We start from the raw sequence: 26,455 nt of genomic DNA, 5'->3' as shown, positions 1-26,455 counted from the left end.
AGTTTAAATTCCAGATGCCAGCCCAACTTCTAAGAATCAGTCACTAAGCATTTATTAAAAGTCTATTGTGTGCCTACAGAGAGCGACTCTCTGTAAAGTAATGCAAAGAAATATAAAATAAAGTCTTTTATCTCCAGTAATTATTACTCTGCTTAAGCAACAGGACTTGCAACTCCAGACCAGGCCAGTATGTCATAAGCACCTACACTGGACAGGTCAAGACTTGGAAGTTCTATCTTTCCCACACCTACTTCTAAAAGAAGCCAGGTAACCACAGCCAGATCTTCTAACATGTAACTTTCTCCTTTCCCGGGGCTTTCCTTCCTGCTCTAGCCCCAGTAACTAGCCCCTAGGCCAGAAACTGACAGTGATCCATGGTCTGCTATGAAGAAATGAATAGGGCCAAATGGGTTCTTTCTCTTTGTAATCTGAAGAATGGGGAATATGAAACAACTATGTTAGCAGCAACCTGGTCCAAATAAAAGGCCTAAGAGCTGAACTGGGGAGGCCTCAGCAAGTTGAAGAAGCCACTGCAGGTTCAAGATAAAAGACACAGAATAAAGGGGTGGGAAGCTGGTTGAAAAAGAAAAATCTACAGAAAAAAAGAGGTGATACAAAGAACCGCCTCAACTTTTTTCTAGTTCCAGACCACATTTATCCAGATTCAGCAGTATAGCTGTGAAAGAGCAAGGAACTGTAATGATTCAGGAAAGCAGAAGCAGTGGGTACATGGCAAATGGTAACTGAAGATGAAGGGCAAAGGGCAGGGCTCAGACTGTCACTTTAAGAAAGGGTTGCTCAGCCTTGACAGTACTGCCATTCTGGGTTGGGTAATGCTTTCTTGTGGGGGCTGTCGTGTGCACTGTAGAATGTTTAGCAACATCTCTGGCCTCTACCCACTAGATGTCAGTAGCAACCTCTTTCCCAGTTCCGGCAACAACAACAAAATCTCCACGTATTGTCAAATGTTCCCTGGGGGGCAAAATCACCCCAGTGAAGAGCACAGGTCAGATTTTTAACCTGATAACAATAGGAAGCCATTTAATGTTTTTAAGCAAAGGAAGCAATAAGATGAGATTTGCTTTTCCAATGAATACAGCAGTGTGCAGGGGTGAGCAGGGAGGCAAAAAGACCCAGTTAGACTACTGGCATAGTGTGGGTGAAGACGATACACATGTGAACCAAGACAGCAGCCATGGAGAAAGGGAAGAGCATACACATGCAAATTACAATGGCAGAGTTAGGTACAACTTCAGGGTCCAGTAAGAGAATTTGAGAGAAAGGCAGAAAAGTTACAGAATTGGCTTGGCAATTTGGGTGACTGTGGTGAGCGCCATTACCTAGGATAGGGGATTTAAAAGGAAGAGCAGGTTTGAAAATGAGTTCAGTTTTAAACATAATGAAAGTCCGAAGTAAGCATGGGATACCCAGGTAGTGAACCTAGTGGAGCTGGTGCTTAGCCAGCTAAAGCTTACTTGGGGCAAATTATGTGCGAGGCCCTTTACAAATGTCAATGCACTTAATTCTCACCATAATCCTTTGAGATAGCAGCTACTGCCACTCTCATCTTACAGATGGGAAACTGCTGCACAGCGAAGGTGAAGAACGTCATCGCCAAGGTTCCACAGGTAGTAAAGTTCTGGAGCTGAAATCTCAAACCCTGGCAGTCTGGCTCCAGAGGCTATGTGCTTATCCTCTACATTGTACCGTCTGCCAGTACAGTGAAGGAGAAAGATCTAGATTATGAATTTAGACTTGGGTGGTGTTTTAGTCAGTTCTCACACTGCTATAAAGAACTGCCTGAGGCTTGCGCAGTGTCTTACACCTGTAATCCCAGCACTTTAGGAGGCTAAGGTGGGCAGATCACTTGAGGCCAGGAGTTCAAGACCAGCTTGGCCAACATGGTGAAACCTCATCTCTACTAAAAATACAAAAATTAGCCAGGCGTGGTGGCAAGCACCTACCTGTAATCCCAGCTACTTGGGAGGCTGAGGCAGAAGAATTGCTTGAACCTGGGAGGCGGAGGTTGCAATGAGCTGAGATTGCACCACTGCACTCCAGCCTGGCCAACAGAGTGAGACTTGTCTCAAAAAGAAAAAAAGAACTGCATGAGACTGGGTAATTTATAAAGTTAAGAGGTTTCATTGACTCACAGTTCAGCACAGCTGGGGAGACCTCAGGAAACTTACAATCATGGCAGGAGGTGAAGGAGAAGCACAGCACCTTCTCCACAAAGTGGCAGGGAGAAGAGTGGCACAGCCAAGGGAGAAGAGCCCCTTATAAAACCATCAGATCTTGTGAGACTCACTATCACGAGAACAGCATGGGGGAAATTGCCCCCATGATTCAATTACCTCCACCTGTTCTCTCCCTTCACATGTGGGGATTATGGGGATTACAACTCAAGATGAGATTTTGGGTAGGGACACAAAGCCTAACCATATCAAGAGATTTTCAGTATACAAATGACAGTATGTAAAGTCATTGACATATATGTGATCTCCCAGAGAAAATGTGTAAAGACAGAAGAAAACAAGACAGAATGAGATACTAGAGGAAACTACCTGTTAAGCAAACGGTGAAGGAGAAGCCAGAGGAAACAGCCAGTGGAGGGACATGAAAGACAATAAGGGACAGTCTTAAGGGCTGGAAGTAAATGATATCTTTCTAACCCAGAGCAATCCCTTGCATATAATCTGCTCTTTATAAATGTCTTGAAATTGAATAACCTCATAATCCTAAATAAAGAACACAGCAAATATGCAATTTACAGCACATCCAAAAGACTTACAAATCGAGCAAAACTCAAATTAGATCTGTGATTCTCCTAGAACACCAAGAGTCTGTAGAAGATACATTGTCATTAAATATGAGCAACAGCCTAGGCACTGTAAGAAATAATTCCTTACATTTATGTCCAGCTAAGGAGGCTTTTCAAAGCTTTATCCACATCCTTTCATAGCAATGTAACATGTTATCTGTTTTGCATTTTGTTGAAGATAATGTGAAATACTGACTCTTCTAAGTTTTGCAACTGACAAATATCAAATTGTGTAGTCTTTTTCTAAAAGAGGATTTAGGAATCATGTATATGAAAACTGCTTACTTCTCACTTGAAGCAGTTACTAGAGAGTCTGGTGAATTCTGAGTTGTACTGCTGTAATACCTTCTGGGTATCTAAACAGTTTTTGTTATGCATCCCTTATCATACATTTCTATACCCTAAACACAAATATTTAGTAGAAAATGAGTTCCCTCAAAGTACAAAAAAGCTGGCCCCCATTTCCAGCTCAAGACAAATGTTTTCTCAGGAAATACATAATGATTTCCAGGCCAAAACTCAAAGTGTTTTCTAAACTTTAATGTAGATACAAATCATCCGGGGATCTTGTTAAAAAGAAGACTGATCTAGTAGGTCAAAAGCCACACCTACACTCTATATTTCCAACAAGCTCCCTCCTGCGTGACACGACACTCTGGTCCATGCCAGCTACTCAAATGTGGTCCTTGAACAAGAAAAGTGTTGGCAGCATGTGGGAGCTGGGTAGAACTACACTTCCCTCAGTGTGACAAACAGACCACGATACTATCATCTGCTCAAAGAGGTGACTCAAAAAGTTTACCTTAAATTCTTTTCTTCAAAATCCACTTATAAACTCATTTAATCATACTTTATTTTTTGTTGTTGTTATTAAGACCTTCTTTTCTCTCCATTCCTTTCGATTATTCTAAACTGTGAGTCCCACCCTTAAGCCCCTCCACAGTAATGGCCCCAGCTGTTCCTTTCAGGCTTCTCACCTGTAATCCCAATACAGGTCCACAGCATGCCAGTTCCATGAAATTGGTTATTTTCTATATAAAAATCATGCTGTCTCACCATACCCCCTCTTCTTTTGCTTCAGTTTGTTGTAGCTGATGATTGCTGTATCAGGCCAGTCTCTCTTATCTATCACGTCATCTTTCTCTAGCCACCCTGCCTAATCTTTCAACGAGAAGCGTTCTCACCATTCTTGGAACCAGCCATTCACCCCCTCCATAGCGATTTTTATTTCATTATAATATTAAGGTATAATAATATATGTTTCATATAACATTCTGCTATATAAAGGATCCTTGTATCATATATATACAAAGATTGGTCCTGGTCTTACTCCTTCTACTGAATTGCAAGCTTCTTGAGGGCAGGAATCTTTATTATTTATTTTGATACTTCTTGCATTGCTTAACATAGTTCCTTACTCATATTAAGCTAACTAAAAATCTATTAAAATGAAGTAAAGCACTGCTCATTATTGATGATCACAATCTAAATATTCTCAGATCACAAATCTAAACTATGTTTCTTATTTCTTCAAATATGATTGGTTTATTTTCTACTTTTGTCATCACAGATTAAAACTTGAGCACAGTGTTTTAATACACATTTTTCCCAACTAGAAATTTTTTTGCATCTCAAAAATATTTAATCGTACTTAATGTATTTTATCAGAACTTAAATTCTCAACCAGCTAATTTGGCTTTTTTTTTGAGATAGAATTTAGCTCTGTTGCCCAGGCTAGAGTGCAGTGGCGTGATCTTGGCTCACTGCAAGCTCTGCCTGCCGGGTTCACGCCATTCTCCTGCCTCAGCCTCCTGAGTAGCTGGGACTACAGGCGCCCACCACCACACCTGGCTACTTTTTTGTATTTTTAGTAGAGACGGGGTTTCACCGTGTTAGCCAGGATGGTCTCGATCTCCTGACCTTGTGATCCACCTGCCTCGGCCTCCCAAAGTGCTGGGATTACAGGTGTGAGCCACCGCCCCTGGCCAATTTGGCATTTTCATATCAAACAAGCTAAATGTTCATTTGTCATTTGAGAAAAGTTAATTGTGTAATGAAATCTTCATGAAACCGTTATAAAACTGCACATAAACAGAAAAACAGCCTACAAAGCAGCACAGAAATCATTAACTCTGTTATGGTGAAATAAAGCATGGTGACAAAGGTTAACTCCTGGAAACTAAAGGCTCTTCAGAATACCTGAAAAACTCCAAGGTAGGAGGAGACTGCTATGTTTACTTTAAATAGTGAAGTTCACATTAGTCCAATGTCAGCCAACTAGATGATCTCTAAAGTACAAACCCAAAAAACAATCTAATGGAATGTATTAAGACTAGACATAAATTAAATAGTGAGTCAATGCAAAATATCCTCTACTAAATTCTGAAGATAAACAGACAACTTAATTTTCAGTAACTTAAAAATGAGCCCAGGTCAATCAATGCCTAAACAATGAACAGAATGTGAGATCAGCGCTTAAAAGTGATACGCTGTTGGGATCACCACCAATGACTGCTAAACAAAACTGAATGGTCAAAACCACATGACCAGGCTGAGGCAGGAGGATCCCTTGAACCCAGGAGTTTGAGCTTTCCGTGAGCTATGGTTGCTCCATTGCACTCCAGCCTGCTTGAAAGAGTGAAACCCTGTCTCTTAAAAAAACAAGAAAAGGCCAGGCGCAGTGGCTCATGCCTGTAATCCCAGCACTTTGGGAGTCTGAGGTGGGCGGATCACGAGGTTAGCAGTTTGAGACCAGCCTGACCAACATGGTGAAACCCTGTCTCTACTAAAAATACAAAAATTAGCCAGGCGTGGTGTCATGTGCCTGTAATCCCAGCTACTCAGGAGGCTGAGGCAGGAGAATCACTTGAACCTGGGAGGCGGAGGTCGCAGCGAGCCGAGATCACGTCACTGCACTCCAGCCTGGGTGATAGAGTGAGACCCTGTCTGAAAAAAAAAAAAAAGAAGAAGAAGAAGAAGAAGAAAAACCCTGCATTGCCCCAAAAGTAAAAATTAAAAGAAACAATATGACTTCACTGAGCTTCTATTTGAGAGCTACTTGGACAATATCGAACATCCTACAAGAAGTCAAAAAAGTACCCCCATATATTAAAAAGTCCTGCAATGATATTCACTCATGACTAGTTAGTTAGCTTTCCTACCCTTAAAAGTCATGTCTTTACATGGTGAAACCCCGTCTCTACTAAAAATACAAAAAAAAAAAAAAAAAAAAAAATTAGCCAGGTGTGGTGGCGGGCACCTGTAGTCCTAGCTACTCGGGAGACTGAGGCAGGAGAATGACGTGAACCCAGGAGATGGAACTTGCAGTGAGCTGAGATCGCACCACTGCACTCCAGCCTAAAAGACAGAGCGAGACTCCATAAAAAAAAAAAAGAAAAAAGAAAAAAAAAAGTCATGTCTTTGGCAATGGGTGGGGAAGAGACAAGGGTTTCTGGCTGACAGAATAATGGCTCCCTCAAAAATGTTCACATCCTAATCCCCTGGACTTATGAATGTTACCTTACATGGCAAAAGGGACCTTATGATTATGATTCTGGCTTTGAGATGGGAAGATAATCCTGGATCAGGAAGGGTCCAGGAAATCACGAGAGTCCTCAGCGTGGAAGAGGGAACCACAAGAAGAGGTCAGAGTGATGAGGTATGAGAAGGACTCAACAATCTACTGTTGCTGGCTTTGATAACAGAGGAAGGGGCCATGAGCCAAGGAATGCAGGCAGCCTCCAACCACTAGAAGAGGCATGGAAACAGATTCTCCTTTACAGCCTACAGACAGAAATGCAGCTCTGTTTCAGTTTTAGCCTAGTGAGACCCACGGTGGAGTTCTAAACTAGAGAATTTAAAAATGACCAATTTGTGCTTTCAGCCACTAATTTTTGGTAATTTGTTATGGCAACAATAGGAAACTAATACACGGGTGAACTGCTATAAAAATTCTCTAAAATGCACACAGATAAATCCTTAAAAGTATATTGTGATGCTCTATAAAATGCTCATCAAATACATTCATATTTAATTTACATTACTAAGAAATATACCTGCTCCTCTAAAAAACTAACATTACACTTAAAATTACATTTTAAAAAGATTGAACGTAAATAAAATTAACTTTGATCAAAAAGTTAGGTTAGAAAACAAAACAGAACAAGGTATTTTTAACAAAACAAGAAGGTGATAAAAATTAAGTAGAAAAATGTGATAGTCCTCACAGGTAACATTTAAAATGGAACCACCATAGTATCCATCTTAATAGCTCAACTGGAAGCAAATCAGTATTTCTTTTAAAGTTCATATTTACCTGATGATCCTCTGGGCAGCATACTGATGGAGAGAACGAAACTGTGCCGACATATTTGCTAAAGCTGCCAAACAGTTCGTGTGAAGGTACTTGTCCTGTGAGGAAACAGCAAGTATAAAACATACAATCAAGTCTTCTCCATATTTTAACCAAGGTTAACTATTAATAGAAGCAAATGTAAACTCAGTTGTCACTGATTTTAGAAAGTTCAGATCCACAATCTCTTTTTTCTAATTCCTAAATCCATAAAGCACGGAAAATTCAAAGTTTTTTCACAACACAAAAAATGACGATGTTTCTGATGGTCTTCATTATTCCCTCCATGGTGAATATTGAAATGTTTTGCTACAGAAATATAATGTCTAAGTACAGCATGCTACTTAAGGCCCTAATGGTTACATACAGTAGAGTATATAAACTATAATTATCTTTCTAAAATCCAAAAACTTCTGCTTTCTAAAACATAGCTGGCTCCTAGGGTTTCAGATAAAAACATGAATGTGTATCTGCAACAGCCCCACAGGGGAAAATAACTGAAAATGGGCTGGGAGCAGGGGCTCACGCCTATAATCCCAACACTTTGGGAGGCCACAGTAGGAGGATCACCTCAGGACAGGAGTTCAAAACCAATTCAAGACCAGTCTGGGCAACATAGCGAGACTTTGGCTATTAAAAAAAAAAATTAGCCAGGTGTGGTGGCATATGCCTGTGGTCCTAGCTCTTCAGGAGGCTGAGGCAGGAGGATCACTTAAGCCCAGGGGTTGGAGGTTACAATGAGTTATGATTGTGCCACTGCACTCCAGTGCAGCCTAGGCTGAAGTGCAGTGGCACAATCACAGCTCAAAAATAAATAAATAAATAAATAAATAAATAAATAAAATACCATTTCTCTTAGCTATGAATTCGGTACACTGCTTCTCTTTAACAATATATTTCTATTAACCAGAACTGTAATTTGCTCCCAGGTACTGTGAATAGAATCCAGCAGAAAGTTTTCTTTTACTCTTTAAAATATTCTCTTTTCTCTTTTTCTTTTACTCTTTAAAATACTCTCTCTCTTCTTTTTTTTTTTTTTTTTTTTTTTTTTTTGAGACGGAGTCTCGCTCTGTCACCCAGGCTGGGGTGCAGTGGCCGGATCTCGACTCACTGCAAGCTCCGCCTCCCGGGTTCACGCCATTCTCCTGCCTCAGCCTCCCGAGTAGCTGGGACTACAGGTGCCCGCCGCCTCGCCCGGCTAGTTTTTTTTTTTTTTTTTTTTTTTTTTTTTTTTTTTGTATTTTTTAGTAGAGACGGGGTTTCACCGTGTTAGCCAGGATGGTCTCGATCTCCTGACCTCGTGATCCGCCCGTCTCGGCCTCCCAAAGTGCTGGGATTACAGGCGTGAGCCACCGCGCCCGGCAATACTCTCTCTCTTCTATTTCTCTTTCTCATTTAATTCATACTTTCTTGTGCTCATTTCTTGTGCTCATTTTCTTGTCCTCTTGTACTTTGTTATTTGCTGATATTAAAAAAGGCAAATCAGTGTTACTGGCCAAATAAAGACATACAATAGCTTTTATCTAAATGTTTTGCATTGCTTGTTTTCTATTTCATGTAAAATATCTCCAATCATACAATCCATTAAATATTAAGACCTTATGTTACATTAGGATCATGTAATACAGTGACTATACAGTGACCTGTATTTTCTACCATATGTCATGAGAATTTTAGCACCCTAAAAATTGGGATTGCTTTAAACTATCGTCTTAATTGTACTGTATGCAAAAAAGATAGAACAGCAGCTGGAATACTTACTCTTGTCCTAGTCATGTTGTATTGAATGGTTCTTATTACGACCAGGATCAGGAGACTCCCCAAGGAGATTTCAGTTAAAACTCGTTCTGAATACCAAGTAATATTTTTTAGTATCTGTAATGGGGAAGAAAAGTTTAAGTAAAAAATGATTGCTTTACAGACAAAAGGATTACTCCATGTCCACAATTTTTGATAAACCATGACTTTGCTCTGAAGGTGAGTTAAGCAGCAGAGAGAGGCCACGAATGCAAATGATTCCAGATCTTCAAGGAGAGATGCTCCAGTGCTCTGCCATGTATGGAGAGTAGGCAGCTCTGGTGCACACCTCCGGGCCGAAGTAAGCAAGAACTGTTTTCTAAGTTAAGACATTTCCATTGCAGATTTGTAAGCTGGAGATGAGAGAGAGAGAGAGAGAGAGAGAGAGAGAGAGAGAGAGAGGCAGGCAGACAGACAGGTACAAACACTGGGCAGTACAGCAGCCAAATCTGGGCTGCCCCAAAGAAAGAGGTAAATGGGGGAAAAAACGACAATAAAAAAACCCCAATGGGCTCAGCCGAGCACTCGAACTCCCTAATGTTCTCTTCCATTAAGGTTACTCCTGCATCCTTTCTCCGTGACTCAAGGAAAGTCACTGTGCCATATTATTCTTTACCTATGCACGAAAAAGGAAGAGACTGCTGGGCTGATTCTTGCCCTCTCCCTTAAGAAGAGGCACACATCCACAGAGTCCAGCAGACTCCCCACCACTCACAAATGCAGAGGGGAATCCCACAACCTTGCAAAACAAGTTAGTCTAGACTTGTGTTTATAAGTACAGATGAACAACCAAACCACTAAGTGAAGACATTCAACCTAAGAGAGTGATATGCTGAACCTACTCAAGACTCTTCTAATTAACCAGTGCACACAAAATACAAAGGACAGAACACATTAAATACCATGATGATACATAATCAGCTAAAGACAAATGCAGGAAATCCTACTAAACAAATAACCCAGTTTCTTCAACAAATAAGGGGTAAAATAAGCTGGGATAGGGAGAGAGTGCTATAGATTTGTGAGTCTTAATAACTAAATGCAGTAGACGTTGGAATCTGATTCAAACAAATCAACTCTAGAAGACATTTTAAGGATAATTAGAGATAATAAATTGTTAGGAAGAATTTAAACATTATTGTTGATTTTGTTGAATGTACATTTTTATTTATTTATTTATTTTTATTTATTTATTTATTTTTTGAGATGGAGTCTCACTCTGTCACCCAGGCTGAAGTGCAGTGGCGCGATCTCGGCTCACTGCAAGCTCTGCCTCCTGGGTTCACGCCACTCTCTCGCCTCAGCCTCCCCAAGTAGCTGGGACTACAGGTGCTCGCCACCACGCCTGGCTAATTTTTTGTATTTTTTTTAGTAGAGACGAGGTTTCACCGTGTTAGCCAGGATGGTCTTGATCTCCTGACCTCGTGATCTGCCTGCCTCGGCCTCCCAAAGTGCTGGGATTACCGGCATGCGCCACCTCACCTGGCCGGTATGATACATTTTTTAAAGTCCATACTTATTGAAAGAACATACTAAAATATTTACACATGAAATTATATGGAAGATTTGTTTTTAAAAATAGAAATCAAAATGTAAAAGGTGGTGAGGGTAAAGTGGGTAGATGAAATAAGAACATGAGTGTTAATAATGACTACATGAAGATCCATGCTACTATTTTCTCCAATTATGTTTAAGTTTCATAGTGTTCATAATAAAAAGTTTATCAAGTAAATAAATAAATAATAAACTGTGAAACTGAACAGGCAGAGAGAAGAGACCTCTAATTAAACAGAGAGGATTTAGGAAGCTGGAATTTTTTTAAAAAATTCTAATTAGTATATTTAGTGAGATTTGACAAAATATTGCATCCATAAAATAAGAAGAGACTGCTATGAAAAGAGAAAATCACAGAACAAAGAAAAGTTGCTTAAGATTAAAATGGCAGCTGGGCAGTGTCTGACGCCTGTAATTCCAGCACTTTGGGAGGCCAAGGTCAGGAGTTTGAGACCAGCCTGGCCCAATGATGACTCTCTAAGAATACAAAAAATTAGCCGGGTGTGGTAGTGCATGCCTACAGTCCCAGCTACTCTGGAGGTGGAGGAACAAGAATCGCCTGAACCTGCGATGTGGAGGTTGCAGTGAACCAAGATGTCACCACCGCACTCCAGCCTGGGCGCAGCAGAGTGAGCACTACAGAGAATTAAATTTGTGATGTGAAGGACCAAACTGAGAAGTTCTCCACAGATACTATAAGAGAAAAGTGCAGATGTCATAGGCACTTAAAAATTCCAGAAGAAACAAACTAGAAGAAAAACAGAACAATCAGTAATATGAGAAAATTTCTTTGAGAGGAAAAGAAAAACATCCAACATTCCAAGAAAAAATCATGAAAAACAATCAAAACATTCTTGCAAGATTAATGAATTCGCAGTATATGAGAAAGTTCCACTGGCTTCCAGACAGAAGAAACATGTTATCACCAATGGAAAGAGAAGGAGACTAACGTTAGAGTTCCCATTTTGAACACTACACATCTGAAGGACACCAGAACAATGTCTCAAGATTTTTGAGGGAAGACATTATGATTCTAGAATTCTACATCTTGAGAAACTACCACGTAAGTCTGTTGCAAAATAAACTCAGCATGAACCACCCATGTACCATTTCGGGAAGAAAAAAAAAAAATCACCACAACACATGTAAGTATTTAGCTGCCCCTTCTCACCATAGTAACAGCAGGACAAATCCAGGAGAATTCAAGAGAAGGAGAATATGGAACACAAACAAGAACAAACACAACAGTCATCCATGACATCAGGAAAACAGAATTAAGTCTAAATAATATGGTTGTACCTTAGTTTTTCTAAAAGGGGATTAAAATAGATCATTCTCTAGCAAGTATAGGGAGAACAGAAACAGATAAAAAGAATAAAAACACAAAGGAATACCACACTCAATTTCATGTCAATATGTTTGAAAGTACAACTAAATACAGGTGCATTCCCCACACATATTTTCACTCATTCAACTCTCTGGCCCCACATCACCCAGCATCCCCCATTACAAACAAGCCCACCCTGACTGCATTCTCCACTCAGAGGCTGGCACATAACAAATACTCACTACATGGTGGTTAAATATTATTCAGAATTGAAAAGTAAAAAATATAAAAGTTTGGCTGGGCACGGTGGCTCACGCCTGTAATTCCAGCACTTTGGAAGGCCAAGGTGGATGGATCACCTGAGGTCAGTAATTTGAGACCAGCCTGACCAACATGGTGAAACCCTGTCTCTACTAAAAATTAGCCAGGCGAGGTGGTGTGCGCCTGTAATCCCAGCTGCTTGGTAGGCTGAGGCAGGAGAGTCGCTTGAACTAGGGAGGCAGAGGTTGCAGTGACTGCACTCCAGCCTGGACGACAGAGCAAGACTCTTTCTCAAAAATAAATTCCGTAAGTTATATATGATAGAGTATTACACAATAACATCACATAATATCAACTGTTTTAAAAAATTAAATATGTATAGGAAAGTACAAAAAAAATTGACATCTATACGCCCACATTTCACATTACCAACTGTTAATTTTTTTTTTTTTTTTTGAGATGGAGTCTTGCTCTGTTGCCCAGACTGGAGTGCAGTGGTGCAATCTTGGCTCACTGCAAGCTCCGCCTCCTGGGTTCACGCCATTCTCCTGCCTCAGCCTCCTGAGTAGCTGGGACTACAGGTGCCCGCCACCACGCCCGGCTAATTTTTGTATTTTTAGTAGAGACGGGGTTTCACTGTGTTAGCCAGGATGGTCTCAATCTCTTGACCTCGTGATCCACCCACCTCCGCCTCCCAAAGCAACTGTTAATATTTTTTAATATATAAATCTCATTTTATTCCCCTATGAAGGAACAAACACTATCTTGAGTTTAGTATGTATCCTCTAGACCATTTCAATTACTTTATCTGCATATATACATATATGTGTATACATATATATGTAAAAAATCAAAACCAGCATTCCTTTGTGTGTTTTCTAGTACACATAAATAGTATCATACATAATGTATTAGAATGAATGTGTTTCCCCAAATCTATGTCATTCAAAACCTGTGAATGTGACCTTATATGGACAGAGAGTCTTTGAAAATATAATCAAGATGAGACTGCATTAGATTAATGTGGACTCTAGGGCAGTATGACTGCTGGTGATTTTAAGATGAGGAAGACAGACACAGAGACAGATACCTCCTGAGAGAAGGATGTGATGACAGCAGCAGAGACAGGAGTGATGTAGCTGGCAAGCCAAGTATTGCCTGTGATCACCAGAAGCTAGGATGACAACAGAAAGGGTCTTCCCCTAGAGCCTTCAGAGAGAGCATGGCCCCACTGACACCTTGACTTTGGACTTTCAGGCTACAGAAGACAATACATTTCTGTTGTTAGGAGTCACCTAGCTGTGGTACTCAGACAACTCTGGAACATACCAAGTATCTTTCATTTATATCAGCAGTACTCAGTAACTGTGGTGGTCAGTTACAGTAGCTCTAAGAAACTGACACACATCTGGTTTGTTTGCATCTTACTTTTTTCACTCAGTATGTTTCTGTAACTCTCCTATATTGACACATATAAGAAGAATATTCACCAGGTATGCCTATCTGATAGTACTAGTTCTTTTTTTAAAATGGAATACTCAATACTAGTTAGTAAATAGCTGTTGTTGCAAGCCACTCCCCCAGGTAATATACAGCAGAGAACAAAGGACTATAGTCCACATCCATTCTTACTGGCTGGTGTTGGTGCCATCCACACTAGCTAAATCATTTGAATGTCACCTCTATATCTAAGTCTACTTCATTCCTTGCAACCACTCTAGAGTACTATACTAGAAAGTCACATTTTTTAAAAAAATCCATTCCTCTATTAATGGAAATTTAGGTTATTTACAGTTGTTTTCCTATTTAAAACAATGTTACAATTCAGATCACTATCCTAAATCTTACTATATGAAAGTCAGAAAAAAAGAAAGAATTACTTACTCTCCATATTCTTACTATCCGGACTTTTACCTAAGTTCAGGAATCACACAGATTTTGAAAGCAAAAATACCTGCACATGACTTCATAAGTACATCTGTGAGAATTTACTAGGAAGCAGAATTGCCAAATCATTAAATATCTTCTTTTAAAAATAAATGTATAGGCCGGGCGTGGTGGCTCACACCTGTAATCCTAGCACTTTGGGAGGTTGAGGTGGGCGGATCACGAGGTCAGGAGTTCAAGACCAGCCTGGCCAAGATGGTGAAATCCTGTCTCTACCAAAAATAAAAAAATTAGCCAGGCTTGGTGGCAGGTGCCTGTAATCCCAGCTACTTGGGAGGCTGAGGCAGAGAACTGCTTGAACCTGGGAGGTAGAGGTTGCAGTGAGCCGAGATCGCGCCACTGCACTCTAGTGTGGGCAACAGAGCTAGACTCCATCACAAAAAAAAAAAAAAAAAAAAAAAGTATAGTTACCATTAACTGTGTTAACACACTAAAAAGCACAGAGCAGCACTGTCCAACATAGTGGCACTAGCCACAAGTGGATATTTAAATTAAAATTTAATAAAAGTAAAATCGATTCCTCAGCCATACTAGCTACATTTCAAGTGTGAGCATACTGCACAGTGCAGTCATAGAAGACTTCTATGAGGATAGAAAGCTTGATTGATTAGCCTGCTATAGAGACCACCACTGTATCCATCACCTAGATTTATCAAATGTTAGTATTCTTGCTTCTAAAGTACCTGAAGCCTCCTCGTTGTTCTACACTGATAACCTGCCTCCCTAGAGGCAGCCACTATCCCAAAATTGGATGGGCTTTTTTTTTTTTTTTGAGTTTTATTATTATCAATACATGTAGCTCTATGCATTCATTCTAGCTGCTTTACAATATTTCATTTATATTATCTGCTCTCCCAATACTACAATGAAAATTCTTTCAAATATGTTCTCGTGATCTATGAAGCTCTTCCTAAAACATAACCTTGAAATGGAATTTCTGAGAGGTGTAGTATTTATTTCTGTATATAATTTGAGGAATTTGAGAGGACAAATTTCTCTCTAAAGTGGTTCTACCAATTTGTACTACCACTACCAGCATATGAGAGTCCCTTTTCTCTATATCCTCACCAATTCTTTTTTCTTTCATCAACCCCATAGTAACAAAAACATCACCAACTCTTGATATATCAGATTTTGTCGTTTTTGCTACTCTGACAGGCACAGAATATTTCAGTTGCTTTAATTGGCACAATCCTGATGAAGCATCAGGTTGAACGATGATTACTGTTCAGGGTCTCTACTCTGTTTTTCTATTATTTTGCCCATTTTTCTATCGAATACTTTGTGTTAGGTATAAGCAAGTCCATGCTTGACAAGAAGAGGGCTAGAAAAGAGAAAAAATACCAAAAGGAATAAATGTGTCATATCTCTAGGCATGGAAATAGGTAGAAATTGTGAAATCACAATTTTAAAGTTTTGCCTTAGAAGAGCAGTACATTGAACAAATAGACTAGAGCCCAAACTTAATATCCTCAAAGTCTACCACACCTCTATAATCTAGAGAAGAGAATAAAAGCACATGACTTATCTGGCAAGTTAAAACTAGGAGCTATACTAAAAAAGTGACAGTTAAAATTCATTTAACCGTTACCACAGGTATGAGAGGAGGTATATGCTCATTAAATGCTTAATGAATTAGTAGTACCAAATATACTAATCCTAGGCCTATGTGGGAGTGAACAAAGTATATACAGTCCTTAAACAATCTCACCAAACAATATATGTGCAGGCCGGGCATGGTGGCTCACTCCTGTAATCCCAGCACTTTGGGAGGCCGAGGCAGGCAGATCACGAGGTCAGGAGATCGAGACCATCCTGGCTAACATGGTGAAACCCCGTCTCTACTAAAAAAATACAAAAAATTAGCCAGGCGTGGTGGCGGGCACCTGTAGTCCCAGCTACTTGGGAGGCTGAGGTGGGAGAATGGCGTGAATCCAGGAGGCGGAGCTTGCAGTGAGCCCAGATCATGCCACTGCACTCCAACCTGGGTGACAGAGCGAGACTCAATCTCAAAATAAAAAGAAAAAAAACAATATATATGCTGTAAATTACAGGCTGTCCCATGTTAACACGTGGTAAAAAAACAATGCTTCTATGAGCCGAAGCACACAGTCTTAGGTGTACTGGGGTCCATGTCGGATGATAAGGGAGAAAACCCTAGAGCAGGGTCAAGAAGAACATGCCTGACTGAATCCTGCCTTACCTTGTAGCAGTCCCTTGGAAAAACTGACAAAATCCTGAAAATTCTGATGAAAATCCCCAAATCTAGAGAGAGAAACAAGTTTGGTAGGTTTATTTATTTGTTTCTTCTTCCAACTAAATAGTGGAAAGACGTGTGGGAGAGAAAATGAAAACCTTCAGACATTTTCAAACATGAGAAGGTGAATAAAATATGCCACAGAAATATTCTGTGAAGAAAATAATTGCAAACAAAAGCCAGACATATAGAAGATGAATAAAAACAAAGAACTCAGGAACACAGAAACTAAACTATGGCAAAAGGGTTGATGGTAGGCAACACATTCAATAAAATCAGTATTAGGCAATTTTGGCAATTTGAGTTACAAAACAGAATGGAAATGTTGTAAGTTTTGAATAATCTAAAAAAATAATTAGCCAGGAGTGGTGGCACTTGCCTGTAATCCCAGCTACTTGGGAGGCTGAGGCACGAGAATTGCGTAAACCTGCGAAGCGGCGGTTGCAGTGACCCAAAATTGCACCACTGCACTCTGGCCCGGGCAATAGAGTGAGACTGTCTCAAAAAAAATTTTTACAAAATTAAATAATTAAACTAACAAAAAATTGGATGAAAGAGATGAAAAGAAGTGTGGAATTAATAATGTTCTCATGTTTCTCATTAAGAAATACACTGATTCTCTCTACAGCTGCAACATGGATTTAAAATAACTAAACAATGATTCTAACATCTTATCTTTCCAAAATCTCTTTTCTTCACCATATACGAATATTTAAAAATATATTGTATAATGAAGGTCTGGTGTGGTGGCTCACGCCTGTAATCACAAAACTTTGGGAGGCTGAGATAGGCAAATCATTTGAGCCCAGGAGTTAGAGATCAGCCTGGGCAACATGGTGAAACCCATCTCCACAGAAACAAAAATTTGCTGGGCATGGTGGCATGCACCTGCAGTCCCAGCTACTCAGGAGGCTGAGGTAGGAGGATCACCTGAGCCCAGAAAGTCGAGGCTACAGTGAACAGTGATTGCAGCACTGCACTCTAGCATGGGGGGCAAGAGTGAGACCCTGTCTCAACTTAAATAAAAAGAAGAAAATTTTCTGAAAATGATGTTCACCCAATGTTAATAGTTCTAATTTCTAGTAAATGAATGAGTATGATCGTTTACACTAAAACAGTATAATAATTTGTCTTAAGCTAAGGTATTCACATCTTAGGTGGCAGTGATAAAGTTTGACTTTAATGTATTTTCAAATTCTTAAAAATAATTACTGTTAAATACATTTTTTATTTATAGCATTACTCTCCAGTGCTGCCTATTGTCCAAAGTCTGAAAACCATTTTCATACATTTTGCTTACAGTGGAAAAGCAGAAGAATATAAAATCAAAGGTCTAAGCTTCTACCTTAAGAAACGTTGGAAGAAAAAAAAAAAAGCAAATTGAGGCTCAAGTAAGCAGTAGAAAAGAAATAATAAAGAGCATAAATAATTAAAATAGAAAACAAAAAATGGAGGAAAAAAATCAATAGAATCAAAGTTAGTTCTTTAAAGTTTTTTTAACTTTTTAAAAAAGTTAGAAAGATAAAGAAGAGAATAGACACATCAGCATGAAGACTGAGGGGTAATCTCTCTGGCTAGTACAGACATTAAAAGGTAACTTTTTTTAAAAAAAGAAGAGGTAATAAGAGTATATTATGAACAATTTTATTGTAATAGATTCATTACCTTAAAAGAAATGTACAAATTCCTCAGAAAACACAAAGCTCAAAACTTAACCAGACTGTATATGAAAATACATTTCAAAACATGTCATGTCCAAGCACAGTTTACTCCAGGATGCAAAGTTGATTTAATATTCAACAATCAGTATAATTCTCAATAATCAGTATAATTTACTACATTAACAAACTAGAATATAAAAAAGCAAATGATCCAGAATAAATAATTCTTACATCTCAATAATAAGATTAGCCAAGTTTTTAAAAGGGGGTATGGCTATTCAAGAGCAAGATGAGGTATATAATGCTGTGGTGACAGAAATGTTCTATACCTTAAAGTGTATCAATGTCAGGCTGGGCGTGGTGGCTCACACCTGTAATCCTGGCACTTTCAGAGGCTGAGGCAGCTGGATCACTTGAGGTCAGGAGTTCAAGACCAGCCTGGCCAACATGGTGAAACATCCCTGTCTCTAATAAAAAATACAAAAATTAGCCAGGCATGATGGCGTGTGCCTGTAATCCCAGCTACTCGGGAGGCTGAGGCATGAGAATCGCTTGAACCCAGGAGGTGGAGGTTGCAGTGAGCTGAGATCCTGCCACTGCACTCCAGCCCGGGAGACAAAGCGAGACTATGTCTCAAACAAACAAACAAACAAACAAAAATATCAAATATCTTGGCTGTGATATTGAACTACAGTTTTACAACTATAGTTGCCATTGGGGAAAACTGTTAAGGGTACATGAGGTCTCTCTTATTTTTCTTAAAACTGCATGTGAATCTACAATCATTTCAAAATAAAAAAGATAGTTTAAAAAATAGCAAAAAAATATATATGCACATAAAAAGCACATTAAAAATAAATTCTCCATATCATTGGGTATTAAGAAATGCAAATTCAAATCAAAATGAGATAACAGTATATATTTCATAGGCAAGCAGGTTCACACTAATGATTCCATGTAGAGAAACTTGGTAAAACATTTGAACTTACTCTTTTTCTATATTACATATGAAAAGGGAAGGGACCAAAATAAATGGAGATCAACAAGAAAGTCAGATTCTAGAGAAAAAGAACAAGTGTTTCAATATTTGAATTTGAAATGTCATCTAAAATATCCTGAAATCCAATGGAACTGAACTTGAATGTGAACTGAACTTTCCCTGTCTTACCAACCCTGTTTTGGCAGTCAGTGAAGTTTAATTTTAAGCAAAATTCTCTACTAATTTGAAAGTGTTTTATTTATAGAATAAGGATACAGAAAAGTATAGAAAATAGCACAATAAACAGTATACCCACATATGAATTATGCCAAAAATTAACATCTTTGTCATGTTTGCTTCAAAGTTTTTTGTGTGCTTACTTCTTCTTGTTCTGATTATTTTGTTATTGCTGCTGCAGAAGCAAATAATTATCTGGGTGGTAATGACACAAATATAGAAGGTAATTTTCATTAGTTTTCCTTTAAAATTTGTGTGTTTTATATGCATATTATACTTCAATTGTAAGATGTTTTTAAAAATCGTATTGATTTTTAATTTATTTAAAAAGTTGAGTAAATCAGTGAAAATATTACTTCTCATAGTATTTTACTGAAAACAAGAACCAAGAAATTTCTATGTTCACAACAAAAGGTCAGGCTACAAATGTAAAAATAAATTAATGGGACTATATTAAACTAAAAAGTGTCTATACAACAAAGGAAATAATCAACAAAATGAAAAAGCAGCCTCTGAATTGATATAAAATGTTTGCAAACCATATATCTGATAAAAGGCTAGTATCTAAAATACATAAAGAACTCACACAACTCAATAGCAGAAAAACAAATAACCCCATTAAAAAATGGGCAAAGGACCTGAATAGACATTTCTCGAGACATAAATATGGTCAACAAGTATATGAAAATGTGCTCAAAATCACTAATTATCAGGGAAATGCAAATCAAAACCATCACACCAGTGTGGACAGTCATTATGAAAAAGACAAGAGATAACAAGTTCGGGAGGGGATGCAGGAAACAGAACCCTTGCACACTGTTGGTGGAAATGTAGATTGGAGCCACCAAGGTGAGAAACAGTATATAGATTCTTAAAGAAATTAAAAATAGAACTAGTGGATCATCTCACAGTTCCTCTTCTGGGCATAAGGAAAATGAAATCACCACCTATAAAGATAACTGCACTCCCTCGTTCACTGCAGCACTATTCAGAGCAGCCAAGACACAGACATAGCCAGAGAGTCCGTCGACAGACAAATGGATAAAGAAACTGTAGTATGTAGTCATTTGCCACATAACATGTTTTGGTCAATGCCAGACCGCATATATAAAGAAGGTCCCAGATGATTATAACTAGATTCCTATCACCTAGATGTTGTAGCCATTGTAGCACAACACACTATTCATGTGTTTGTGGTGACTTTATAAAGTAACAAAGTTCCAGTAAGCTAAGGGTAATTGATTATTAAAGAAAAATATTTTTTATAAATGTAGTGTAGCCCAAGTGTCCAGTGTTTATAAAGTCTACAATAGCATACAGCAATGTCCTGGTCCTTCACATTTACTCACCACTCACTCATTGACTCAATCAGTGCCACTTCCAGTCCTGCAAGTTCCATTCATGGTAAGTGCCCTATACAGGTGTGCCTTTTAAAATCTTTTATACTGTATTTTTATGGTAGCTTTTCTATGTTTAAACAAATACCATTGTGTTACAACTGCTTACAGTATACAGTAACAATGCTGTACTGGTTCGTGGCCAGGAGCAACAGGCTATACCTCACAGCCTAGGCGTGTAGTAGGCTACACTATCTTGGCTGTGTAAGCACACTCTACAGTTTTCACATAATGATAAAATCACCTAAGGGCACATTTCTCACAATGCCTCCCAATTGTTAAGTAGTGCATGGTTGTATAAACAAAGGAATATTATTCAGCCTTAAAAAAGAAGACACCGACATTTGGCACAACATAGGTAAACCTGGAAGAGATTATTCTAAGTGAAATAAACCAGAGAAGAAAAATACTTCATGATCTCACATATATGTGGAATACCTTTTTAAAAAGTCAAATACACAGAGATAGAGGATATTACAATGGGTACCGGGGGTGGATGTGAGAAAATGGGGAGATATAGGTCAAAGTTACAGGTCTACAGGATGAAGTCTAGAGATCTAGTGCAGAATATGAGGACTACAGTTAATGATATTGTACTGTATTCAGGATTTTTGCTAAAGGAGAGTATCACTGCTCTTGCCACAAACAATAAAGGGGGTAATTATGTGAGATGATGGATATGCTAATTTACTTGACTATAGTAGCCATTTCTCTGTGTACATGTATTAATATATCAAAACATCAAGTTGTATACCTTAAATATACACACAAAAAATAAATTTCTATGTTTTATACTCCTTCCACAATGGTCAAGATTCCTTAAATCTTAGTTGAAATTATGGTCATACTATGTAAGAGGCAAAAACATGACTTAAGGGAACATTAGAGAGCAGTAAAGATAATATAAAAGCCCTACTGAAAATGAGGAGAAAACAAAGTGTCTGTACCCTTATAAAGAGTAAAAGCCCTGCCCCCTTCTCCTATAGACCCCCTAGCAAGGAGACTGGAAGAATCAAAAACAATCTACCCAAAAAATGGCCTGCAGGGGCAGAGTCCCAGAGAAAGAGACTATGTACAACAAGGTACAGTAAGACAGACCTGCCCACACACAGGACTTCCAATTGACTTCTTAGTGCTTACTCCTACAGATGAACAGATCAACCAGAGCCACCAGACGCTCCAGCAAAGACAGGAGTCCAAAAAGAAAACTCAGTAAGTTTGAATATATTTTGAGCAAATTTTCAGTTCTGTTGAAGTACCGGGGGTAGAATCAGTGTATTAGTACACAAATAAAAAACAGGGCAATGATGTGCTACAGAAATGGTAAAACATGTTCAAGAAAAGAAATGCAATTATCCTACAGTACACAGTCAAACTAAAAATAACATCTAAAATAATAATGTAAAATCTGAGTTAACCAAAAATGGTAATAAGATGGAAAAAGGAAAAAGTCTGTGTGCTGGCAAGCGTGCTGGGAACCCAGAGGGAACACATGTGGTATGCAGGAAGAATCAATGACTATCTTCCATCTTAGGGAGATAATAGTTAATATCTACAACTGAAATCAAGAAATCACAATATAAGCATGTTATTTAGAAACATGGACAGAACTGAAAGCATTTCCCTTAGAGGAGCGGGAATCAGAAACAGGGTGAACATGGGTCTGTTATTTTTCATTAAAACGTTGTACTTCCATGTAAGTTTTAAAACTATTTATGTGTATTACTCTGATGCAAAAAATAAAATTAAAAAATGCCAAAGAAAGAAGATAAAACCAGTTTGGGAATAAAACTCTCCAACAGGACCAAAATTTAAAGAGTTAAATTATGTTATGTTCTTTAAAAAATACATGTAAAACAATGGATTTCTCAAACTTCTCCCATTTTGGTCCCTTTTTCTTCTCTAATTCTGCATGCATGAAGCAAACCTGTTTGACAATTTCTGCCACAATGAAAAAGTGGAAATGAAATAGTGAAGAAAAATGAACCCAGTAGCAGCAAAATCATTTGTATCAATTACCAAAGAACCATTTTGAGAGAGTTTTTAATAGTGGTTAATAGTCATTCTGGAAAAACAAAAAAAAGCACCGCTTCAAAAATCTGAAGAAAGACATAACATTTCTAATGCAGGTTCTCACAGGAAAATCTACCAGAAAGAAATGTAAAGACTGTAGTAAATCTTATGCAGGGACATGTGTGTTCTGTAACTCTAACTCTAATCCAAGTCATGGTAACTTACCACTTCATGAATGGATCTGTTGAAGCCATCATCTTCCGTAAGGATCAACAATATTATAAGGGCCATATACACATGGTGTGAATTCCTTTCTTCAACATGATACAGAATCTCAAGAATAGGTAAAACCTAGAGAATAAAAATTATAATTGACTATTTCAGTACTTCATTATAAATCCAAATGTTTTAAATCTTTACACTTTTGTACTCTGCTTTAATATCATAGCTGTATTGTTCGTTAGAGGAAAAAACCATATAAACCCCCTCCTGACTGAATGTATTTTCCAAATGTATCTTAGCTATTAAGATGCCAGTGGAGAAAATCATCACTAACTCTGTGAAGGTCTCTTAAGGTCCAATCAACATAAAGGTTGGATCTGCAAGGACCATTTAGGCTCGAGGTTTGTTTGGAAGATTTTAAGAAGTCACATTGCCTTCTCCCAACTTAACCAAAAAAAGTAGCAGTAGTGGGGAGAGCACAGCTGCTCACAAGTTAACGTTTTATGTGCTTAGCATCACTTTTTTAAAGCTAATAAGTAAAAAATATATTTCAAGAAATATATTTTAAATAAATACATAATTAAACATACTCTTGGAACCCAAGGTGCATTTTCTCAACATATGTATTAAGATCTGCTCTTCAGTGTATCTATCCAAACATTTCATTTCAAAATGCCGTTTACAATTGTGCTTATTTCAAATCATTGACACCTTCTATTTGTTCCTTCTTTCCTAAAGTAAGGAGGTTACTGAAATTATTTATTAAAGATGGGCAGACTATACAGCATGTCTCGTAGGAAACAACCATGAACACTATCCACTGAATGCTAGAAAATAGGCCAAAAAAAAAAAATCTATCATCTAAATCAGACAATACATGTAATGAGTAAATTGTTTACACATACAAGTCCCTAAAGCACAGGCTGGTATGCCGCACACTGGGGCATACGTGTTTTTGACAGGCACACCTATTGCAGGACGGTTTTAAAATGTGGCACTGGTGTGTTTTGTTCTTTTATAAGTTGTAGCTAAAACTTCCTCTAAATTATGAAGTTCAGTGCATGAGCACTATTAAATTCCAGGAACGAAGTGTACCAGTTACCAAGTAGTCATTGCTTTCTCTTTTCCCAGGCATTCTTGTCTTTGGAGTTTCTTCTGACATTGTGTCAAACATAATACATTGTACTCACATTCTACATTACCTAGTAAGCATAGTTACATTTTACGGTCATTTAACTCAACATTTGTTAATTCTGATTCTGGAGTCTTCAATACGCCACATAACATTTCCATTAATGGCAGATCACATGTAAGAGTCTGTGGTTGTATAGTCTCATAAGATTACACCACCATATTTTTACTGTACCCTTTCTATGTTTAGATACACAAATGCCATTGTGTTACAAATGCCTGCAGTATTTAGTATGGTTACATGATGTACAGGTTTATGGTCTAGGAGCCATAGGTTACACCATAAAGCTTAGGTGTGTAGTTAGGCTATACGATCTAGATTTGTATAAGTACACTCTATGATACTTGCACAATGACAAAATCACTTAATAAAACAAATATCTCAGAATGACTCCCCACATTAAGCAACATATGACTATATTTTATGCCATGTTCTTTTTTTTTTTTTTTTTGGCTACACCTGTAGAAAGCACATCTTACCTACAGTACCTAATATCACCAGAGTACTGAAAATATTGAGACTCTGTGCTTTACCAGACAAGATACACAAGCAAATGGTATATTCAAAGAAATAATAATGTAAGAGTAAGTAACGGGTCCAATGAGACTATGTCAGAATAGTACTTCATTCTTTTAAATATCTGTATTGAGACACAATCCATTCAAAGTACATAATTCAATGGTTTGCCGTATGTTAACAAATATGTGTAACCATCACCACAGGCAACTTAAAAAATTTCATTACCTCAAAAAGAAACCCCATACCCTTTAACTAGCACCTCCTCCAGTCCCCTATGTAGCCTGCCCAAAGGAACCACTTTCTGTCTCTATAGATTTCCCTATTTTGGACGTCTGTATGAATAGAATCATAGACTACGTAGATTTTTGTGACTACCTTATTTCACTGAACATGTTACCAAGGTTCATCCATGTTGCAGTATGTATCAGAGTCTCATTCCTTTCTATGTCAAATAATATCTCATTGCATAAGCATATCACATTTCATTTATCCATTCTTCTGTTTACTAACATTTGAACTGTTTCCACATTCTTGCTATTATGAGCAATGCTTCTATAAACATTCCTTTACAAGTTTTCCTGAAGACTTATACTCATTTCTCTTGGGTATATATCTAGCCTTGGAATTGCTGGATCATATGGTAACTATTTAATTGTTTCAGGAACTGCCAGACTGTTTCAAAGCCATTGCACCATTTTACAATGAGAGATTAGATTTCCCCACATCCTCACTTCTTATTAACTAACATTTTATTCTAGGCATCATAGTGGGAGTAAAGTGGTATTTTGCTGTGGTTTTGATTTACACTTACCTGATGACTAATAATGTCAAGTTTGTTTTTTTCATATGTGTATTACTAGCTATTTGTATATCTTCCTTGCAGAAATGCTTACTCAGATCTTTCATCCATTTTGCAATTGGGTTGTCCTTTTACTATTGGGTTTAAAAAGTTCTTTATATATTATAGATACAGTTCCTTACCAGATAAGTGATTTGCAAATGTCTTCTCATATTCTGTAGGCTGTCTTTTCACTTTCTTGATGGTCCTTTGAAGCACAAACGTTTTTATTTTGATGCAGTTCAATTTACCTATTTTTTCTTTTGTTGCTCATGCTTTTGTTGTTACATCTAACAGTCATTTGCCAAATCCAAGGTCATAAAGATTTACCCCCATTTTCTTCTAAGAGGTTTTTAGTTTTAGCTCTTTTAGGCCTTTGACTCATTTTGAATTAATTTTGTATATGGGGTGAAGCAAAAGCCCAACTTTATCCTTTCGCAAGTGACTACACAATTGCACCAGTACCATTTGTTGAAAAAACCTATTCTTTCCACATTGGTCTTGGCACCCTGGCTGAAAATCAGTTGATGATAGGTATATGGGTTTATTTCTAGATTCTCAGTTCAACTCCATTGATGTATTACGTCTATCCTTGTGCCAGTACCACACTGTATTGATTAGTTTTGCTTTATAATAAGTTTTGAAATTAGAAAGTATGAGTCCTCCAAATTTGTTTTTTTTCAGGATTGTTTTGGCTATTCTTGGTCCTTTATAATTTTATATGGATTTTTAAACAATCTTGTCAATCTCTATAAAGAAGTCAACTAGGATTCTAATAGGTATTGTGCTCAACGTATACGTCAGTCTCTGGGGAATACTGCCATCTTAACGATGTTAAGTACTGTGATCAGGGCTGGGTATGGTGGCTCACGCCTGTAATCCCAGCACTTTAGGAGGCCAATGTGGGAGGATCGCTTGAGGTCGGAAGTTTAAGACCAGCCTGGGCAACATAGCAAGACCCTATCTCTATTTTTTTATGTTGCAATCAATGAATATATGTTTTCCCATTTCTTTCAATAATATTTTGTAGTTTTCAGAGTGTAAGTTTTGTACTTCTCTTGTTAAATTTCTGATGCTATTAT

The 26,455-nt window shown here is 38.0% G+C and overlaps 1 protein-coding gene across 8 annotated transcripts in view; it reads right to left on the bottom strand.

Annotated features, from left to right (window-relative positions):
• The window catches only part of DYM (dymeclin), a 400,993-nt gene that overhangs the window by 196,415 nt on the left and 178,123 nt on the right, over positions 1-26,455 (bottom strand). For all 8 annotated transcript variants that reach the window (XM_050767681.1, XM_050767686.1, XM_050767684.1 and 5 more), the window contains exons 11-13: positions 22,828-22,953; positions 8,934-9,047; positions 7,137-7,231 (exon numbers count right to left, since the gene is read on the bottom strand). In XM_050767681.1, the coding sequence (XP_050623638.1) occupies positions 7,137-7,231; positions 8,934-9,047; positions 22,828-22,953 (335 nt within the window). The remainder of the gene's footprint in view (positions 1-7,136; positions 7,232-8,933; positions 9,048-22,827; positions 22,954-26,455) is intronic.

Source organism: Macaca thibetana, chromosome 18 (assembly GCF_024542745.1).
Source record: "Macaca thibetana thibetana isolate TM-01 chromosome 18, ASM2454274v1, whole genome shotgun sequence".
Lineage (NCBI taxonomy): Eukaryota > Metazoa > Chordata > Mammalia > Primates > Cercopithecidae > Macaca > Macaca thibetana.
Note: the sequence above shows the minus strand (reverse complement) of the source record. Positions and strands in the feature narration are given on the sequence as shown.